This window comes from Tinamus guttatus, unplaced genomic scaffold (assembly GCF_059628265.1).
Source record: "Tinamus guttatus ecotype Peru unplaced genomic scaffold, ASM5962826v1 Tinamus_guttatus_pri_ptg000134l, whole genome shotgun sequence".
NCBI lineage: Eukaryota > Metazoa > Chordata > Aves > Tinamiformes > Tinamidae > Tinamus > Tinamus guttatus.
Window position 1 is genome coordinate 164,881 of NW_028288668.1, and position 23,727 is coordinate 188,607.

The following is a 23,727-nucleotide window of genomic DNA, read 5'->3' on the forward strand; positions in this document are numbered from 1 at the left end:
TTCTCTCCCTCCCTGATGCGATTATTCATGGCTATACTGCTTGCCTTCTTTCTTTTACACCTCATTTATCACTGTCGCTACAGGTAGACCTGCTGCTCTTGCTGGGAAGAGCATACTTTTCAGATTTTAAAAGCTTCTCATTGCACTGGGAGAAGCAAAAATGGAATTCAGCCTATTTAGGAGTGAATTTCTTTCAAGAACTATGAAATTTCAGCCAAAATGAAATAATTCTGTAAACAAGGTTTCCATGAACAACGTGGACAGCATCCGAGGACCAATCCAATGAATTTTTTTTAGACAGTCAGACAAGTATCTGTATGAGGCAAATATTTTTGGTTATCTAAGAGACTAAATCAAAGTGATTTATTATAAAATAGTCTCTGAAACTGCTTTCAAAAGTCGAGAATTTAAACAAAAGGCGAAAATTTAGAACCTTCTCATCAAGAGAAGCAAATGCAGTAGAAATAGCCACTTTCAAGCAATAATGGAAGAAAGGAAAAATACTTGAGCATACAGAAGTTATGAAATACATGTCTGAGAAACCAATGTGAAAGAAGAAGTAAGTTTCTGGAACATTCTGTTCCGTACACAATAGTACTTGAAATATTTACCAAGTTCATTTAAAGACCTTTATTTTTTTTTCTTTTTTTATGCTTTTACTATTTGCGCTGGCCTGAGTTGCAATAGCAACGGCAGCAGAGAAGAGGATCAAAACAGATACAAGTGAAAGATAAGTTTGGAACTTAGTCAACTGAGAAGTTTTGTTTAGCGTTAATTGCAGTACATGAAGCCCATTAGTCCCTAAACAGGCTGCATTCTAGACATTTGCCAGATCCATCCTGAAATGAGACCTGGATGCACACCAGCTTCTCTCATCATTCCTCCTCCTCCATCTCCTCTTCCTATACCTCCACCACATTGGTTTCTATGAAGGAAATCTAAATGAGTATGCTGGATGGGAGCTGCGACACATTCCAACTGATTTTCCAAATTAGGAGACTCAGTAACAAGGACCCAGGAATGAATGAGCATATTACCTCACATCTGCACCATGCAGCTTAAAATCCCTTTAGATACAGTCAAGTGTTTTCTTTAGAACTCAATAAATTCATTTTTTTCTAGCTATACAGTTGACCTATCATTCTAAAACATGAACTAACCATGCATAAAGGTTTTCATGAAGTCTGCTTAATAATTTTGCACATTACTAGCAGACTCAAGGCAAAGTTAATGGTGGGAATGCATCTGCTTCTAGTGACACAGATCCTGGTGATGGTTTCTGATAACAAGAGCACAACAGTGTAGTGGAGAAAGCAGTACCAAAGTGGTCAACAACTGTGATGAGAGTTTCTGGTGGTATTGTCCATGAGTTAGCTCAGCAAATGAACATGTTGTTCTTTTATTAAAAATATGTTATAATTCCTTCAAAATACTTTTATAAATATCTGTTTGGAGAAGCGAAAAGAAGCTCTCTTTCTTTGTCTTTTCCCTATAGGGAACTAAGGACTTGCATTTCCTTACTTGCTTGCATGAAAGTTGTCTCTTCAAATTTTCAGAATAGCCCATAATAGCTCCTATTTTATTTAATCTAACATAAAAGTAGAAAATGCTGGTTTGGTGTAGACAAGAATGGAGTTCCTCTTGCCTAACTTTACCTGCCTGGAAATTCCAGGCTCCTTTATACCCAATATAGACAGACATCCAGGAAACAATCCATCTCAAGTATTTTAAATGTACACTTGGAATATACTGGTCTTCAGAAGTGCTTAGGAAAATTTGTTTACCATAGATTAATAACTTCTGACCATCTATAGTGTCAGTAAAGATGTTTCCTATCCCAGTAAGGTGTATCAGCCTAATGACATAACTAGCGTAGACATCTTAGGGGAAAATTTTATGTTGCTTTTATGAGGGAAGATAAAATTCAACATATCTTCAGAATCTTTGCATAAGACAGTTTATGTAACAGTACGACATTATAAACATGGCATCCATTTTCTGCCAAAAGGAAAAATAGATATTTTTTCTATTATCTATTCTCTTATCTATCTAATATTCTATTATCTAAATAGATAATTTAGCATTACTGCTAAAATTATTTTCACTTCAGGTGCTGTTTAGATGTTATTGGATATTGATTCAATTGTTAGCCTGTATTTTATAAAAGGACCAAGAATGAGTTATAGTCGATGTTGCAAAATGACATATGTATAGTATTTTACCACTCTTCTCACTGTTCATTGATTGATTTTATAGGTCATGTTAAATGAGGTTACACCAGTCATGACTTACAGCATCTACTAAACATGATTTCTAAGAGAATACTCTATAAACATGATATCTCTCATATAATCTTCACATTTAGTAGGAGCACTAGCATGATTCCAAATTCTCCAAGGCAAGGCCTTACTCTTATGTCTATACCAGATGCCACTATTGTGTTTTTCAGAGTATAAGTATTCTGGATTTCTGCTAACAATAAAAAAAGAAGTTCTGAGAAGCTTTTAATATGATTCAAAGCAGTATTTCTTTCTATAGTCCATTTTTGCAGGTTTTATTTTCATTATGTGGCATTCTTGTAAGTAACGTCATTAATGTCAAAATAGCCACAAGAAGTGGATGGATAACTTTATGCATATTATGCATGTATTTAATATTTCACAAATTATATATTGCTAAATATGTATATATTAGTATACATTGTATATACATATACATGTATACATATATTGGTCATGTATATATAATACATATATTATACAAAATGCGTGCACTATAATTCTATACATACAAAATATACAATATCTATTTTGCAATAGATAGTTACATATATATTAATTAGGTAGCTACAACATATATATAAAATTACATATTTAATATGTTTAAGATTGCACAAAGAAAAAAAGGACATCGGCAAATGCCCCAGAAATGTGAGGAATCTGTATCTATGCAAAATGTGGGGAAGACATGTTTGCATTACATTTATCACATGACAGACCAAGATGGTTTTGAACCTTGTCCACTGCTTATATCAAGAACTAGGTTGACTTTCATGACTATTATGCTGTAGTCATATGAAGCCAGAAAGAATAGTTTTATGTTTATGAAAGGGAAAGCTATCTGAATTCCTGTAAGTTGGTATATACTGACCTCCTAAATGGCATACAAAATTTCAGAATTTAACGAACATTTTTGAGCATGAAGAAAGCTCATCTGACTTTTGTCTGCATATGATTTGTTTTGATTATTCAATTTTCCTTTTTTTTTTTTCTAGGAAAAGTCTTTCTAAATAAAATTCTGTATCTGATACACCTTATATAATCAAGAATCTTGATGATGTAGAGGGTCACACTGATTTTACTCCCTTGAGGTAATAATATTCATGACTTGACCTGTGCTGACCAGTGTTCAGAACTGATGACAATAAAAGTTTTATTCCATTTCCTAGTGTGTTTCATATACACATATTTTATACACAACATACACAATTTACAAACCATTTTTAAACCATTTTGGGAAGTCCTGAAATTCTCAGAATAATTCATTATTGACTGATAAATTCTTTTCTGATTTTCTGATAAATTCTTCTGTTAATAATGTTTTGATCTAGACCTATTATACAAATTGCATATTAAACATTTTTGTAATTTATACTTTAAGCTAAATAAATTTGTTGCATATTTCTCATCATGCAATTATTTGCTTCCTTGCTTGAAAACCTCACTTAATTAACTGATACAGTGAAAGAATTAATTGGATATTTTAAATTCAAATGTGTTATTTGAAAACTATTTGGGTCTTCTTTTTTTATGTATGTGTCTGCAAGTATTTAAATCATTTAAATGAGAAGAACAATACAGAAGAATTACATGTCAGACTGAATCAAGAGTCCAAATTCAACACAAACAAATATTTCCAAAAAGTTTCATTCTTATACTAACTCTATTTTCAGTACTAATCTGGGATGTCATTGCTTACCACAATGATTTTGCAAAGTTGCACTAGAAATATTAGACTATAGTTTTACATGAGTCAAGAGGTTGAAGGGCAGGACCACCATCCTGAGGGACTTGGACAGACTGAAGGAATGGGCCAATAGAAACCCCAGTAAATTTAACAAGGACAAATGCCAAGACAGCGAGCCCTGGCAATGATATAGGCAGGGGCCAGAGGGACTGGGGAAGACTTCTGCAGGGAAGGCCCTGGGGGTCTTGGCGGGCAGTGAGCTGCTGCTCTCCTGTATGGGCAGAAGCATGGCACATAGACTGAGGAAAGGGATTGCCTCCCTCTGCACAACACCCATCAGAACACATCTAGAGTACGGTGTGAAGTTTTGGGCTCCCCTGTACAAAAAAAGGCACGGCCTGAAGCGAGTTCAGCGGAGGGCCCCCAAAGTGGTGAGGGCTGAAGCACTCGCCTGATGAGGAGAGGTCGGGGGAACTGGGCTTGCTCCATCTAGGGGAGGGACGGCTTTGGGGGCATCAAAGGGCCCTCCAGCACCTGTGAGGGGTCATCAAGGAGATGGAGCCATCATCATAGTAGGGCATGGGAGAGAAAGAGAAATAACAGACACAAGTTGAAACAAGAAGGGAGAAATGTTTCCCTATCAGGCAGGCAGTGGAGCTGCTTGTCCAGACAGGCTGTGCCATCTCCATCCTTGGAGGTGTTCAAGACCTGACTGGACAAGGCTCCAAGACACCTGGTCTGATCTTGAATCTGCAGACTCATAGCTAAGCCATTTTTCTGCAGGGGTTTGGACAAGAGAGCTTCTGATGTTCCTTACTACCTGAATTTTTCTGTGCTCCTGTGATTAGATGCTTCTTCCATGTGTTTACCCCATACTAACAAAGCAGTGATATGTGTGTACTGGAGGATTGGCACTTTCTATGGAGTCCAGTAAGCCACTGCATAATTTCAATTACCTTTTAAATGTCATCTATCTTACAATTAGAGAAAGATACATGTATATTCCATAAAAATACTATTGTCTTTTAAAGCTTAACATCAGATTCAAATAACCCATAGCCATATTTAAAACTGAGTAAAATGCTGAATATTTAATTTCTGTGTACTTTCCCTAACTATAAATTAATTTTCTAATCTAAAAAGGAATCTTGTCAAAAAAAGAAGATTCATGCCACAAAAAAAGAAGCAAAAAGCAATTACTTGAATATTTATAGACCAAAGAATTCAAAGTTATTTACTGTAACTAGAAGACAGACAAGCACATTGAACTCCATAACAAATTATATATAATACAGATAAGTCCTCTTTCAAGTTGGAAAAGAAAAAATCTTCATATTTAAGGTTTTAAAATATTAAAAATATTCAGTCCGTTTTTTTTCTAAAAATAAACAAAAACACTAAATAAATAAATAAAACCTCTAGTTCATATTTCCTTTCACAATGTGTCTTGACCCTACAAAAAACAGCTTTCACAAAAGCCCATCATAACTTAAAAAAAATATTCTTAAAGTTTTATACAACACAGAACTGAAAGAATACTTATTTAGGGGCTGAACTCAAACTATGCAACTATCAAAATACCCACCTTCACTTTTTCAGTTGCCATGGCTGTCAATGTAACATATGTCTGAAAGCAGCCTTTTGGTCAACACTAACAATTTAAAATCTTGCACTGATTATTCTTTTGTAGCTGAAAGGAAACTGACATCCTTCTTTACAATCCCAGAAGAGTACAATTTTGAAAAAAAATAAATGTCGAAATAGTTTGAGTATTTAGTTGAAAGTCAACAGATTGTCTATAGCTGTGTCCTAGTGACACAGTGAATAGGACATTAAAATCTAAATGTCATTTCCCTAGCTCTAACAAATGTCATTAAAGCTAAAGCCATTTCCCTATCTCTAACAAAAAAAAATATTTTTCAAATATAAATACATTTTAAACTATTAATCAAGAGACAATTCAAAAACAAAAACAACAACAGGAAACGGTATCATTTACCTCACACTTATCAAAAAAAATCAAAATAAAGTTGAAGAAAGATATTACAAAAAAATCAACATGTGGATATTTAAAGATAACAAAATTGTAAAGCAAAATCTGTGCCACATTAAAACTTGCCCAAACTTTAACTGTATATTAACTTATGGTTGTTGAAGTGCTCCAGTGTTCTTCAGAACAGAAGAAATCTGTTATCATGTCAATCATGTCAAATATCAACCTTTAACCCATGATCAATTACTCTTCCTTGCTGTTCAGAAGAACAGCAAGAAATGAAATTGAGCTAACTTGTGTATCAGAATCATTGATCACTTCTCAACAGGTCATTGAATCTTGGCTAGAAACTTTGAGTATGCCAAAATTCTTACCTTCTGAAGCTGTACAGCTGATCAGAAAGCCCACAGATGAATTGCATTCAAGTGGTTAAATGCAGCACTGTTCAGTTGAAATCTCCATCCCCAAAATCCACTCCCAAGGTAACAGATTCTTTTTGTTCTAATCAGATTCAGTCTCCAAATAGCAATAGTGTTTGGAATATAGCAGAGTTAATAGCAAGGAAATAGGGAACATGAGACTAAATAAACTAAATAAACAGGATTACTGACATCTAACACATAGTCAAGTAAAGAGTTTTATATATGGCTGTGGATATGGCTTTACAGAGCTTATTGTTCTTTAAAACAGCAATTTTTTAATATGCTGTGTAAATAGGATACACAGAGGGTAGCAACAGAACATCACATTTGTCCTCCCACATGCATGAATGATAGTTCTCATGGGAAGACTGTTTATGGGAGAGTGCTCTCAAGCAGAGGTAAATGGGATAGCCTACTGTAAATATTTTTGCTGTAAATATCCCCCAAGTCCTATGAAAATAAATTCTTTCCTAAGCTATTATCAGAAAACACTATTTTTTATCACTTCCAAATTATTGTTACTCCCAACGAAAATAAAGAATATTAATCCAGCCGTTCAGATGCCATATCAAGGGACAGGAATGACAAAAGAATGGAAAATCTGAAAATATGTACAGTGCTTTCAGGATCATAATCAGCTAACCTTACCATTTTAGTCAAAATTAGGTCCTGTAGGTTCATATCCTGTTCTTCTAGGCAGACTGCTTTTCATAGAATGGTTAAGGTTGGAAGGGACCTCTAGAGATCATCTAGTCCAATCCCCCTGCACACGCAGGGTCACCTAGTGCACGTGGCACAGGACTGCGTCCAAGCAGGCAACCTGTTCCAGTGCTCTGTCACCCTCACTGTGCATATCTGATGTTTTCTATAGGGTCAAGACTACCAAACAGAATTCTTCTTCTCTCTGGAAACATCACGTCCATTTGTTCGCTCCACTGTTTACCCTTGACCTTTCCTATCAGACAACCTGATGGTCTCTAGCTCCTCTCCCATATCCCACTGACTCACACTTATATCTGTTTTTACCATTTTAATGTTTCTCTTTGTGGACATCTACTGATCTTCTTACTTGATCACATATCACATCCATTTGTCTTTAATCTCTACCCATTGGTGATATGTTAAATAGAAATACAAAGTGGGGAAAAAAGAGCTACCATTGGCAGGGTGGGAGGAGGAACAGATAAACTCATGCTCCATGAAAGAAAGTAACATGAGAGCTAATGGAGAAAAGCAAAATAAACAGGAATTTGAATTGATAGAGCTTAAAAGTAGTTCAAGATTTTGTATTTAAACACACATTTGTAACAGGAAAAAATTATAAGTTCACTCTGCCTGACATATTGTGTTCACAGTCCTGCCTTCCAGATTACTAGAATGAGAATGAAAAAACAGAGGACTAAAGATTTTTCAGAAGGAAAGATTAAAGTATATTATTGTAGTTTGATGAAGCAATTTCCAAGGTGGATGAAGAGTATAATCCAAAAATGCAACAGCATCCTAAGCAAATTTCCACTCCTGAACTTGATCTTCCTAGGACTTTTAAGTTTGTTGTTGTTGTTATTGTTTTCTTAGCATTGCTTCCTTTCCTTTGAATATGATTTATACTGAATGAAAATCCAGTAGCAGGCACTTTTCTGAAACCTGATATGTGGCTGATTAAAAGCTAAAACACAGAATCATTTAGGTCAAAATGTTAGGTCTCTTCTAACAACATTTAGTCCAACCTCCAGGAACACCACTAGTGACTAACCTACAGCTGGGCTTCACGCCACTGTTCACAGTACTGAGTACCTAGGCATTCTCTATGCCCTTTGTCACCACTGCCCCATTCAGCAGCAGGCCCACATTTCCAAAAGTCTTTTTTCTGCTGTTGATAATACAAGAAGGATAATAAGTCCTTCTTGTTGTACTACCACCAATAATGGTTTTCACGGTAAATAGATAAAATAGGCAATGTATTTACCATTATTGGTTTTAAACACCACAAAAAATACATTATTATTTTTTATAGTAATCAACCAGGCAATACAGTCTGGGACCTGCTACCTCCTCATATGGGTGGACACTGCAGTTCTCTGAACCAAGAGCATATCTGTAAAGCACTTAGCAAGATCACAGTACCACATGGGTAGAGTGAAAAACGTGGCAGGTACAGCTGCGAGCACATCTAAACAAGGTCACTCTTAGCAGACATCTGTAAATGTGGCTCTGCATGCATATTCCGAGCAGCTCCCTTCTGTGTAGAAAGAGGACACAATATTCTTTTTTAAAAAAGAATGAGACAATGCTCCTCAACAACATGGCAGAGAACCAAGCCCACATACATGTTTGCAAGCAAGACATTCAAAAGCTACATATTACTGGATTTACAGGGCATCACACAAATGGCAGCTGCCATGTAACCACCTTTCTCCTTTTCCAACACATACAACTTGAAGAGGTTAAATTCTTCTCCCCAGTAGCACGCAGTGTGTGGTTTCTGTAGTCATCTTGTCATCTTCCCTTGCCCACCCCAGTCCACAGCCAGGTTTTGAGAACATTTTGCATTATGAGGGACTATTTATGCTTTTCTCATTCCTGTCTCAGGATAATCTTCCCCACTCAAATGCCATCCTTACAAGACCTCCTCACTGGCACAGCACTTCCAGCACATGGGTCTGAGTTGCTCAGATAGTGGGGACAGGACCCCCAGAAGCAAAAACTTTTCATTTCTATGGTGGAAAACTGATTTCTTTCTAATAACAGCAGTTTGGGTCTTGCTTTCTTTCAAGATAATTAGCCAAAGAGCTAGATGTTCATACAATGAGGGTTTCATGCTTTACACAAGAATACAAGAGATAAACTGGTCTGGAAAATACAGCAAGCAAGATTTTGGCAGTTTTGTTTTGATTCTCAAACAAAAGATGCAATCATGGAAGCCAAGCAACATGAGAAGTTTCAGGAAAGAATTGTCTAACATTTTTTATTTTTAAGCCTTTATTTTCTAAAGCCTTTTCTCGGAACGCTTAAACACGTAGAAATCACTTTGTGCTTTGAGACAACCTTGTTAAATAAAAGTAAGATCAAAATACTGAAGTGATATAAACAACACCTCTTAGTGCCATGAGAAGCCACAAACAATATTGAATTAGAGCACAGTTGACTGAGGTAGTATTTTCCTAAAGCAAAAATACTGAACATGAACATGAGCGTGAACATGCTCAGTGATAGAAAAACACCAATGAAAGTGGGCTTTTATGTTTTTCCTGCTATTAGCATCCAGTGCTATCTTTCTGAGACAACTTGGGTTCAGTTCTTACATCTTTGCTCACTACAGCCTTCCCAGCAATATAGGGAAAAATAAAAGGGAAGAATAATCGGAACAGGCTGCCCAGGGAAGTGGTGAAGTCACCATCCCTTGTAGTGTTCGAGAAGTGTGTAGATGAGACACTTAGGGACATGGTTTAGCAGGGATAGTGTTGAAGGGTTTACAGTTAGCCTCGATGATCTTAAAGGTCTTTTTCAACTATAATGATTCTGTGATTCTGTAAATGAAATCGAATGTACATTGTTTGAGAGATTAGCTAGCTTTAAAGATAATTGTTTCTGTTGAGACGCTCAGTCAGGCAGTCAGTATGATGGAAGATTTAAGAGTGTTTCACTTCAAAATCTATGTATAAACCACATTGCTAATGAAAAAAGAAAGCCCACAAGTTAAATCCCCAAATGAAAAGCTGAATGTCTGCAAAACACGCACAGAACAACCCAAAATAAGCCCATTATTGCTATGGCAGTCTCTTTCATGCAAAGGCTTGTTTATCATTCTGAGAAGTCTGTTAGCTGTCACCTCACACCACACTAGACAGGTCCTGAGAACATACTTTGATTTGATGGGTGTTCTGCCTTTCTAAAACGTGTCATCAGAGGACTACGTGTGGAGAGATGAACTGTGCTATGAGCAGCACTTTTGTTGGGAACATTAGCAAGAATGGTTCAGATCACCTTTCTCACTAGTGGCTCTGCTCCAGACACGCCTATATAATCATATGGACATGTTAATCAACACACACATGTTAATCAGCATGCACAACTGAAGGCTTTTGGAGAATCAATATAAAGGAAAGATGGCAATGCTGAGAAACTAAAATAAAAAAAAAATCAATGCAAAGAAAAAGAGCAAGAAGTTATTGGTATGAACCTACCTGTATCCTCTGCCATAAATAGTAAAAGTCATCAGGGAACGATACTCTTGCAAAATGAACTGCACCTTAAAGCTTAATTTCATGTCTGGCCTTTCATTTGCCAGTTTTCATTTAAACCTTTCTGTCCTCAGCCTTGAAAACTGGAGGAAAAATATTAAACTATCTTATCCATTAAGCATACCTCTTGACCCTTAAAAACCTATTGATGCTCTTGAATGACCGGCAGAGTTACTTCAGTTATTTAAACAGCAAATTGGGCTGTTATTAGCAGCTTGTCACTCTCTCACTTACAGCTGCTGAGAAACAGGTCAAAAAAATAATTGTGTTTAGATAAATAAGAACTGTGGATTAAGTTTCGTCTAAAATGAAGTATCTTACTTTCTCTTTTTGATAGAATGTCCATGAAAATATACCAATAAGAAAATGTAAAATTAAGCATGTTATATATTTAACAACAGAGCATCACTTTTAGTATCACTGTGGAGTTGACGATAAAATCAAGGGAGATCAAAGTGGAGAATTCTGAGGCTTTTTTCCTTCCAGGGCTTCATTTTATGCCCCCCTCTCCACTCACCTCTGTACATCCTACCCACACCATCTAAAACAGCATCCAATCCTATGCTTGTATTTCAACTGCCAAAAATAAATTAGGAACACAGGTCTATTTCACAGATCCTTTTATAAATTCTCTAATTGTTTGTCTAGAGGAAAATATAATGACAGATTTAAAGTAAACTATACCTGAAAAACTCCATGAAAGAGAAGCCATAACCATGCTGTTCAGCAATTCCTGCACAAACAACGTTCGCAGATGCTCCAATCAACGTCCCATTACCTGCAGTTCAGAAAACAAGTAAGAGTTTATAGCTGAGCTTTTTTATCCTTTCTGTTTATTCTATGCTAAAATTCTCAGATGTACTAGTTAGAAAAGGAAAAAGACTATTGTACAGACTTGAAAAGAAATATATAGACCCATATATCTCCATATCCTATAAATAACTTCATGTTTTCAAAGATAAATCTGGTATCATTTTCTAGTTCTATGTAAACCAAAGAAAATAAGGAAGAAACATAACATCAATCTAACAATAGTCAGAATGATACCAGACACTTGCTGATTTTTGGTATTATATACAAAAATGCGCCATTGGATGAGCTCAAAATGGAGAATGAAGTAGTACAGGAAAGGAAATAGGATTTTACAAAAATATCTTCAACTAATGTTTGAGGATGCTAAGAAAAAGGGATTTTTTTCTTAAGAAAATATGATAAAATCAGCAGTTTATTTATATATATTTTATATATATTCAGAAATATATGTATCATAACTAGTTGCTTGAATTTCTCTTCCAGAACTAAGAAGTATATATATGATACTGTGGAGGAGGATGGCTGTTTCACACTTTTCTAAAGGAAAACATTCATCTTAGATATACAGTATGCTTACCAAAGCACAACAGATCTTATACGTCTATATATATATATATATATATATATATATATATAAGAAAATTTAATTCACTGAACTTCACCAAATTATGTTAGAGGGTTCCCCTTCAGAGGAACACACCAAAGCAAAACAATATGCCATATTTATTACGCACATCCACCAGCAGCTTTTTCTCCTAAGCTTTTTCACTAGCCAATTTATTCCTGTTTTTTTTTTTCTAATAATGGAATAACAGTGGTAGCCATAGAAAGGTCAAGCTGCAACACATGTTTGGCTTAATGCAAAAACCTGGCAAAAGAACACAGGTTATGTTACTAAAGGAGTTGGGCAGGAATACTTACAGAATTTTCAATTCCCAAACTAATCACTAGACTACAGTCTCCAAACATTTCAAAGGAGATTTCTCCTCTGCATATAACACAATCAGACATCGGAATAACATGACCATAGACAAGGAACATAGCGCTGGCTTCAAATTAAAGAAGCAGATCTGAAAGTACACAGGTTTCATGGCTGTGACTAGATACAGCCGAGATCTCCAAACAGCAAGCACTCTTCTGTACTGCACATGTTCTGGTAATGGCTGCACATAATGAAACATTATGGAGAGAGTTTCTGCTACCACAGTGAATTGATTTCCCTAGGTAGATTTCATATGAGGAGAAATCACCACTTCAAATGTTATCTGAAAGAAGCAGCATTTCTTTTTGTTCTGAGTATGTGCACGGTTTAATTAGCGATAAGCTTAGCAAGTTTGAAAGAGCTGAGCTGCAATTAACAATAGAGGCAAACTTCTGATTCGTCTCCCACAAAGATCTGTCTTCAACTTGGAAGTAAAATAGCAGCCTTTTGATGTGTGAATCATAGAAAATTTAAGACTAGATTAACACACATGAAAAGCTATACGCACATCAAATTAATTCAAGGTGATCTAGATGTAGAATAAGTTTTTTTCCAGGACTTCACACAATCTTCACATGTTACTCATAAGAATAATGAAGCTTAATGCTTCAAAAGGCTCTAATTTGTTTGTTTGTATGCTCAAAAGCAATAACCCACTTGTGAACTGTGTCAAAAATTTAACTGCAATAACCATCCGTTTTGATTCTACTGTAATTCGTCTTTTATCATCACAAGATCTATGTTTTTTGAGAAACTAGATTATTTACAGTGAATTAAATGTTTTATTCCTAGTATCAATAACTTGTGGTACATTTGAGGTAGGTACTACACATTTACTCCTGCGTATCTACTCTACCTCCTATTCTTGGGACACTGCAGGCATTTGCACTACAATGCAAATAAGGTATAGTAATTTATAAGTATGAAATTAAGAAACACCTTTTTATGCAAAAAAAACCTCACTCTGAAGTATGATCATAGAAAACTTATAAATGTTGCTTAACAAGCAGTTACTAATCAGGCACAAAAACAAAAGAGGAATCTTTATGGGTCACATTTAATCTCCTGCACAATCATTATAGAAGCAAAGTAGAAAAGGTCTTCTATCATTTGTGTGTGGGAAAGATATCATTAAGCACCTTTCTCATCTTTCTCAAGGAAAGCCACTTTGAATATCTTTAGGTAATGAGAAGTGAACTCCAAATAAAGGATAAAATTCAACTCTTTTGGACAAGAATAAGTCTATCAAGAAAGATCCAGAAACACAAGCCAAATATATAAATGTACTTTGTCTCTCCATTTGGCTTAGAGGTATAAGTACAATGATGGTAAGAAGGTTGTATAAGCCTGGTTTGAGACCTGCAGTTTGAGAGCTGCAGCCCTGGTACTTCCAGGCTAGCGCTACCACTTGTATTTACTGAGTGCCTTTCCTTCGCAATCCACTATTTGATTATTACCCTCTGCTACATCAATTTGTTAAAGCCTGTCAGTTCAGAACCCAGTATAGCACACACCACAGCCAGTGCACCTCCTTTGGGTTCTGGCATCCTCTTCCTCAGCAAACTGAGTTAACCCAAGCAACTATAATCTATAATGCACTGAATCAATGCAGGGAGAACTAGCTAAGGCTTATTCTTCCAAGCTTGGCAATAGGAGAAAAAAAATATAGCAAGAAAGAGGTGACAGTTTGCATCAATAACATGTTTCTCCTCACTCTATATCTCATCCTCAGCTGTTGATCTTTATTTGGCAGCAGTCTATCTATAATATCTAAGTACTCTTAGTTCCCACCATTGAGTTTGCAACATTCCTCATATGTTTGCCTCCAGAATCATGCTCAAAGTGACTTGCAGGATTAGTAAGTATCACTCAAAGCACAGAGACATCAAAGGGAATGGATTATCTCTAATAAAGTTATTTTGTGAAGCATGAGCAGCCTTCATAAACCATATCTTTCTCATAGAGAAAGAGATAGTACCTGGTGTATCAGCAATTTTAAAAGTAGATTGCTTCTTGAAAAGTCTTAACTTTGTTCTGATTGTTACTTCACTTTCCCTCCACATGATCTGACATGATCAAGTGGATAACAGATACATTTGTACTTAGTTGATACTCCTTCTTCATTTTGTTTTCCCTGTTGTCCTAGCTAGGTAATGAAGAAGGAGAAAAATCTGCTTTTTCATTTCAGCTACAGAGCAAAGGATGTTCTTTATCAATGTGCTGGTAGAGAAATGTTTTCTTCTTTAATTCAACTATTTTCAGTGGTGAAACTGAAAAACATCCCCTAACACCAATGAAAGAGAAAAAGCACCACATAACACAAGCCATGTGAACAGATCTGCCCCAGCCTTGGACAAATGCCTCTGCAGGGCACAGTTTTACACAGGTGCAGATATTTGCACTCTCTTGCCCCAAGCAGCTCCTCTCATTCTGAAACCAGGCATTGGTTATCATGAATATCGAGTCACAAATAATTTTAGGGTGAGGTTTCTCAGCCTTGCATTTTGCTAAAATAAAAGCATCCCACTACAGTCTTTAAGTGAAACGTATTTTAAGGAAGTCAAGTCATGGCTTCCCATTTACTTTCAAACAAAAAAACCATAACATAACCCTGCACTCTCTGGTGAACTTTTGATAATTAAATATAGGTAAAATTACATGTGCGGTTTCCTCTCCCTAAGATATTCCATTTCTCTATCTAAAGCATAATGTGAGCAAATGTAACAAATCCAGCTATAGAAGTGAACATTGAACAACTATGCTTTTTATTAGACTTACAGGAAATAGCCTCATAGCTTTCAGAAATTTGCTGTTTCACTCAAAACTAATTCATATTTGCCTCATTAAAAAAGAGTTGATATTCATCTGCTAAATATGTACCACTGATTTTTTAAAAAAAATATGTGTAATATTAACAAGCACTGGATTAAACTTTGTGGTCAATGCAGAACTGGCGAATCAAGGCCAATTAAATCATTAACAGTCCTTAAAATAACCAGGAGCCACAATTCAAACTCAGCAAAGGGAAAAAATGTCTGTGTTAATTCATGGACCATTGTAATAAGTTATAGTACAGAAGTATTATTTCTGTAAAAGGATTTCAGTCATAGAATCCAAACATTCTTTAATTTTATCCTTTGGAAACATTTTGACTGGAATGGTTCTGCACAATTGTCTCAACATGGAGCTCATGGGAAAAAGTGAAGATGAATCAAATTTTGGAGTTCACTTTTCCGGAAAGTTCATTCAATTGTATTAAGCCCAAGAACGTGAATTAGGTGAATTTCACATTTTTTATGACCCTGTACCACCAGTTACTCTAAGTATTGCACTATAGAATACTCATTGCTTTATTTTTGCTATGAAAGAAAAAGATGAAACTTAAATTTGCCACTTTACTACCAAAGTGTGAAATAAATAAGGCAGGTTGCTGAATATCCTGCAAATGTTATTTTAATGACATAAAGAAACTCATAAACTTTTTCCAAAATGAGATATCTATGGAAAAATTAAAAAACAATAATAAAAAAAGCCTGAGATGATCACTCCCTCTGCAAAGCTAATTACCCAGTACAGGAATAAAGCAAGCTAGTATGGAGAGCAATGGTGCCAGCAGGGTGCTCTGATGCTCTGTTCACTCATCTTGTACACAACATCCAGTTTACACACTTTTTTTTCTCCATTTTTGGAGAAACTATGTCAGCTCAATTTCACAGCTTTTCCACACATGACACTACTAAGCAGTAAATATTGCAAAATAATTCCATGGACAGACACAGAGGACACCTAGTATAAGTGAATATTTCTCAAAAAACGAGAGTGCGCTTCCTTGCAGTTATTTTATAATATCCACTGCTTTAAATTCAGATTCTGACTTAATTCATCTTGACTTTCAATTGGAGCCTAGCAGTTATGCTCAAGTGCCTGGCTTAAAATGGTTTATAAATCCTGCTGGTGCACTGCTCTGTGGTTTAGATGTGCTCACTGCAACTGTGCTATATATACGTAGTAATATATGTACAAATAATATCCACGGCATGACTACAGTGTGGTTGTTGGTGTCAGACAGAGGTAGATAAGGAAGAAAACCTTCTCTGTGCTACTAATTCAGTTATAAATTTGTCAGTTATATTGCCGACTGAAATTCTTTTCCCTTCTCTCTGCTGCACCATTCAACATTCCTGCCGCAAGGAGGAATTAGTTTTCCAAAAGAAGGGGCTTCTATCTGAAAGGTTTCTGCAGAGGTAGGAAAGTAACATCTTCTGCACTTCTCTTCATTTGAAGTATCTCCTCTGCTGACAGCTGTCATTCCATACTCTCTTGTTTCAGTGACTCACCAGAACAACATCATGAATTTAAAGATTCTGTATTATTCTGAAAACAGACATGGTCAGAGCTTCTAGGAACCCCTTTCTGGTCTTTCTGATAAGTAAATGCACAAAGTAAATAAAATTAAACAAAAATTCACATATGGTTTATCGGAGTCTCAGAAGTCATCACTGCTATCATTGCTGATATATCATTGTACTATCTTTAGGATGTGAAACTGTATAGCACACAATTATTTCATGCAAAAAAATGGAAAACCAGTAATGCAAACATCTCATATTCATCTGTAATGCAAGCATTAAAAATCAAATATGCTTGAGGTTCTGTGTAAAATCTTTTTCAAAATCAAAGTAGAACAGAACTCTATATACTACTTGTAGCTTCTCTTCCTTTCCATTTTTACATCTGAGATTTACTATCTAAACTGTAAATCTAAACTATAATAGACATGAAATAGCATCTTTTATCCCACATACTGCATATCTTACCCTTAAAAATATGCATATGGAGACATACATATTTGTCAAAACAACTCTTCAAGCTTAGAAAAATGGCCTTAGAAATATGGACTAGATATAGTATGTTTTTTTGGCCACCATACTAACTCAGTGTCTTAAAACCAAACAGACCTTTAATATTTCCTTAACATAGACAATGGTATGTCTGTCAAATGAACATACTTCAAGTTTTAGCTGGAATCATTTTACATTCACAACTTACTTTCTAAATATTTTGTGCCCTAGAGGATTATCTTTAGAAATCTTAAAGATTAGAGAATCTTCTTTAGCTGCAGGGAATCAGGTAATGAGCCTAGCTCTCACCCCAAGACCTTTACAGCATTGTTGAGTTTTAAGCAGAATTGCATATTAAAATATGTGACGGGTTACGGCCCAGAGTCTGAACGTCATGAAAAACCTAGCAAAATAACACTTTTTTTTTTTTTTCCTGATGGTATTCTGGCTTTCTGCCAGATGGATTTCTGATTCAGAAATCAGAATCTGAACAGTTTGGACACCTGAATGTCAGCACAGAGGAAAGATTCCTTATATTTATACCTGATTATGTGGTTCTTAATGCTACAACAAGAAGTAAAACATTCAATTATCTGAATAACTTGATTGAGTCTTTCATTAAGAAAAAATGAGTAGGACTGCCATTTACTGGACAGCAATCATAGGTTAAGCTCTAACCTACTAATTCCCATCATTGTAGAAGCAATGAGAAGCACACTCAGAAAGGTAATGAGATATTAGTACATGAAATACAAAACACATGCTATATTTTTCTTTCAGATTTATCTCTACAATTCAGAAGCATAATACTGTTAAAGATGTACTCACACCTTTAAAGCAAAGTTGAGATATTTCCTAAATTTCCTTATTTGTTTTACCTGCTTTTAAAAGTCAAGAACTGCCACACCCTTTTTCTTTTGAAAGATCCGAAACCACTCTCAATCTCTTTAATTCTATCCTTTGATTTGCGTTATGATCTGATTTTTATGCATAGACAAAAAAAACATCTGAAGCAGAGCTGCTCACCTACAATACATGAAACTTAGCCCCAAGTTTTCTCATCATTAAAAGACTTGGAGGGCCTTTTGAAACAAGAGGAGTTTTTGAAATCTGTGTTCCAGTTAGATTCAAGCTCAAGTCAGTACATTCTCTCAACCAATTACACATTCAAAGTACACAAAGTACAATAGTTAAGGAAGAAAATAAAGTTGAATACTACTTATATACAACAGATATGTTTTTATCCTATCCATTCAGTTTTTAATATATAATTTAATATAATTTTTGAAATTTTTCAAATTGAAAGATGTGAGCTAATCTTACTACAAAGGAACTCCAAATGATCCACAATTGCAGTTTTTCCTAATATTAATTGAGAAATGTTTTATTGGAGGTTATCACTCTTCCCTCATATCACAAAGAATCAGGGTTGACTTTGCAATTTAACAAGGTTTAGAAGTTTCTACCCTCATTGTGTCTTAAGGATTTTATTGAGCAGAGCCAGCAAGAATAATAATCAGTCATTCTCCTCTGTGCAAGAGCCCATATGCATGAGGGAAGTAAGGAGGGGTGCCAAGAGACAGAACAGCTATAGCACTGGACCACTGAGAGAAATCCAGCTGTCTATATACACTGTGGGTTTCACTATTTTAATAGCTGCAATCAGGATAATGTCTTGTGGATAATGGAATTTATTCACACCTGGGTTTTGACCCTGTACAGATAGAAGAATATTGCCTGCAGCACCTTCCTTCTCAAATCAGAGCCTACAGTAGAGCTTGCACAGCCAGAATATCCCTGGCATACACATCACAGGTATGGCCTCTTTCTATAGAATTGTGACAGTGACAAGTTTCAGGTGTTGTCCTCCAGAAAAATCAGCAGACAGGAAAAATAATGCAATAACATAAACAAAAGAAAATATCCTCTCATACCACAGTAATAATCACTAGAGCAAAGAAATATTTTTTGTGCCTGTTTATGCTACCAAGTTAGAGCTGAGAGGGTATAAAACTTTCAAATATGAATTCAGTCACACTTTAACAAAAGCCTTTTCCTTGCAAACATACATTTTACAAATTATGAAAAAAAAGAGATAAACAGAAGATGATAGGTAAATACCAGATCTTCAGACACTACATGTAAAAAGCACACACACACACAAAAACCTTCAAATAATAGCTTAGCTATAACCTCTTCAGCTCAGTAAAGAATCTAGTTCTTCACAATTGAGCACTGTTAATTAATAGATGCATTGCCAACTGTGCTCTCAAATTCAGTTGAATTTGTATTTCATATTATTTTAAAACTTATGATCCAATATAAGTGAAGTGTTAAAGTTCCTCACATTCTGAAATTGCCTGGCAGACAAGACACTACTGCAAGGCTGTATCGCCTAGATCCCACTGGGAGGTCTATATCCAACTCAGTCCCAAGAGATACCAACATTTCATCACGTTCTAGAAAAGGAAGTGCTAGTGAATAAAGCTTTATTCAATGTCCTCTCCTGCAGTGCAAATATAGATGCACATTGTCAGAACACCACAAAAAATAATAGGGAAACTTATTCCTTGTTTGTTTCCTTTCACTTCTGTTAAACTTCCTGTTTTGTTTCCCTTTGTGATCAAAAGATAACCGAGAAACTGACAGTACATAAAAAATCCCCGTGCGCAATACATTCTTGCCAGCCATTACTTAATCAGCCTGACCATTAATGTCCAGACAGACATAAGCTCATGAGTCATTCAATATTCAGAAGAACTGATGAACTGAGAGACCCAAGGTCCAGATTAATTTCACCTGTCTTTGGGCACTGAAGTTAGGAGTTCATTTTTGCATGCTAGCAGCTCCTACGTACTCTGTCAAGAGAGCCTGGCATTTTCAGTGGATGAATAGGCATCTGCTTCCTGTCTTTCCATCACCAAACAGAGGGCCTAGGACAACCAGACTCCTAACTTGGAACATAATTAAGCTTTTAAAGACAGCTGGAAAAAATACAAGCTTAATTTCCTGAACTAGGTTCTGGAAACTGGCAAATTACCATACTCACTTTTAAATGCACAAGATTCATCTGAAAAGATCAAGAAAACTTCAGTCAGAATAGAACTGGTAAACTTCAGGGAACATGTTAATTGTAACCATCGCCTCAAAAAGTACCCATGGCCATCACTGACATTGAGTTCTTTAATCAGGTGATAGGGTTTTCCCTTCCTTTTCATCTTCCAGATAAACATTTTCCGGAGAACAGAGCATATACACTATATCTAACACTTCTCTTGGTTACTCCTTCTATCTGAGCTCAGTGCCATGAAAGATTAATTAGCAGCAACTCTCTCCTCAGGTGCAGCTGAGGATGACACCAAGGCATCATCCTTGTTGTCATCCTCATCCAGGTGGTGGCTATATTGTCAAAAAGTCCCTCCATCTTGCTTAAGACTGATTCAGTCCTTCCTTCATTTCCAGAACAATGGCTAAAGCAATAATAAAAAAAATGCAATCTTTTCTCATCCTACCATCTTTCAACTGAGTAGTGTAATTGGCTGTGCACCTTCTGACAGTTGAACAAAACAATGATATCCATCAGAAGTTTCTCAGGACTAAATGTTTCAGCACATTTTCCAAGACATGCACAAAAGGTGAAACTTCTTCATAGACACATAGGTATTGAATAACATTCACCATGAACCACACAACCACTATCAAATTACCAGGACTGAAACTATGTATTATGCAGTAAACTTTGAAATTTATAGTTATAATGCATTATTTAATCTCGGCATAAATCTTTCCCTTCTGTAAAATAACTTGTTTTCCATGTTTTTTGGATTGCATGAGCAGTGATAAGATCCAATGTTTTGCCTGAAGAGAAAATATTGATGTAATTGTCATTCACATCTTACATTAGTGTACCTGTAGATTCCTTCACACCGTTTCAGCACTGATTGATAGTATGGATAATTTTTAAAGGCCATCCACAGTTTCTTCAGAAGAAAAAGTCCCCTACTTTCTTTCTGAGGTGGGGAGGAGAGGTGCTCTGAGGTCATTTAAACAAAAAGCTTTTCTACACTTTTTATAAGCCAGGCGGTGCTCTGACAACAACCTGCTGTTCATTAGTTTTCAGTTCTAACATGGGAAAGTCTGAAACACATACCTCAGTTTTCAGGCCAAACATCCTATGAGTTGAAACAGCACTCAGAATACCCTCAACTTTAGCCCAAAACAGCACTGTGCTAAGAGGCCAAGCTTTCTCTAATGGTAATAATGCTCCAACTTTTTATCGGAATATTTATATGGAACCTGTTTGAATACCTGAGCACTTTCTATGTCTCTTTAGTGCCTTTAATTCAAATAATTTCCAAAGTACTATTTATATTGTTATTGTTTTCTCATACTTCACACACTATGAACTGTCTTTGTTAACATCCAAGCACCCCTTCAACAAATCACATTGAATGAATTTGGGTAAAAAGGTAAATGATACTTAGGAACATCAGCTGAAATTTGTAAAGCTTCCAAAGCGCTAGAGTGCCTCCCACTCAGCACATGTCAGTATAATTTGGCCATTTTTTTTTAATATCTAAAAGTTTAATGAAATCTGCATGACTTACTTAAGTGATAAGCAAATCATGGAGATTTGCTGGAGAAAGATAATATTTTAGTGGAAAAGATCTGTGTAAAGAAATACTCATTAAACAAACCATTAGCTTTAAAGAGGAATAGTTTTGTAGAACAAAGTTACGTTTTAACTCTAAGAAACAATGATTTAAAAAAATCCTAAAATAAGTAACAGTGGTTCGGTAAAAATTGTCCTGCATTTGCTACATGCTCTAAAAATTAAATCTCTATCTTACATCACCATCATGTTTACTAAGAATTAAGGTCATTTGCACCAGCAATCAGTTACCTACATTAAAAAACAAACAAACAAAAATAGTACCTGCACTTCACCAAAACTGTTTATAGAGTGTCTGGTTCAAGATGGAGAAATTCACTATAGAAAACTAGTATCCACTCAAAAAACATCATTTAAACTAATATCTGAATATTCATGTATCAAGATATCCTGGCACAATACAATTAATTCTAAAATGCTCAGTAGTCAATATTAATACTAATGTCATTTGTAATTAAAAACTTACAGATGGGACCAGGAAAATATAAATACAAAAATAATAAAAGAAAATATAAAAAATATAAAAGTATAAAAATAATGATGTGTAAATATATAAAAATAATCAAATATAAATATAGGCTCAGGAAAATGTAAAGAGACTTTTATTAACTGTGGGGTATTTTTCAGTATGGAATAATACATAAGCTTTACAAAAAAAATACCCTCTTCATAATTATACCACAGATATTTGTATTTATGGTATATTCTCAATATATTTCATATTTAAAGGAGTAGTAAACCCATCTGTATGTTTTGTGCTGATGCACAGAGAGTGTAAGAAATCCCAGTTAACACCACGATGGATACTTAGATATTCACTTTCATTATCTGAGGCATATTTCCAAAGACTTCAGTGTGATACTTCTCAGAACAGAAGTGCTAAATAGGTCAGCGAATGGATTCTCAAACCATTTCTGTGAGAAAACCTCCCAGTGCCTTCAGTAGGTTTTGAATCGAGTCTTCAGATCTCAGCTGTTACAAATTTTCTGCGTGTCCTTTTCAATAAGCAATGATGGCTTTCTGTTCTGAAAGCTAAATGTATCTTTGTGTTTTCTCTCACAAAAGATCAGAACCCTCTAAGCACCATCTGGACTGTTTCTTTGTGCATTTTCGCTTTATGCAGATGTGGTCTTCGAACAGTGACTGCAAAAATCCTATTATAATGTATGCAGCCGATGGCAGTGAGGACCCTGATCCTGCAGTCCTTTGAACTCAAAAGGAAATGGATCAGGCCCTCTCTCTGATTTGCATAATAAAAGCATGGAGCCTATTGTGCTAGTTTATAACTATCACAATTTCAAATTTATTCTGTCTCATGTAATCTCTTACCTCCAAGGCAGGCACCCATGGCCAATGAAAAGATTAGTGGCTTCATAGGGAGGTTAACATCAGGATCTTTACTCAGGTTGAGAAGCACAGGAATCTGTGTTTAAAAAATACATAATAAAAAACAAAATTTATTCAAGTAAACCACATTAGCCAGTCCAAAGAAGAACTTATGTCTTCTCTTTACAATATCTATCATTGTATTCTTGTTCTCGGGTCCCTTTTCCCCTTTGCCTGTACTAATCCCACATGCCAAAGAGAAGGTATTCATAGTATTAGGCTGAGCTGGGTCATACCTATACAAATACTCATTTTATCTGGCCCAGGTTGATTGCTAATAAAATTGAGGATCCCGTAAGCCTGTGATTGCCTCCCAGAAGGTTCTTCTAATTCAACAAGGAACTCTCAGGGATTAGGCTCCAATTCCCTTCCATTTCTTATACATTAAGTGACCTGTTCTCTCCTCTTGCT

The 23,727-nt window shown here is 35.6% G+C and overlaps 1 protein-coding gene across 1 annotated transcript in view; it reads right to left on the minus strand.

Moving 5' to 3' along the window:
- Positions 1–23,727, minus strand: part of OCA2 (OCA2 melanosomal transmembrane protein) — a 162,946-nt gene that overhangs the window by 21,629 nt on the left and 117,590 nt on the right. The window contains exons 21-22 of the mRNA XM_010222642.2: positions 23,260–23,353; positions 11,307–11,400 (exon numbers count right to left, since the gene is read on the minus strand). Of these exons, the coding sequence (XP_010220944.2) occupies positions 11,307–11,400; positions 23,260–23,353 (188 nt within the window). The remainder of the gene's footprint in view (positions 1–11,306; positions 11,401–23,259; positions 23,354–23,727) is intronic.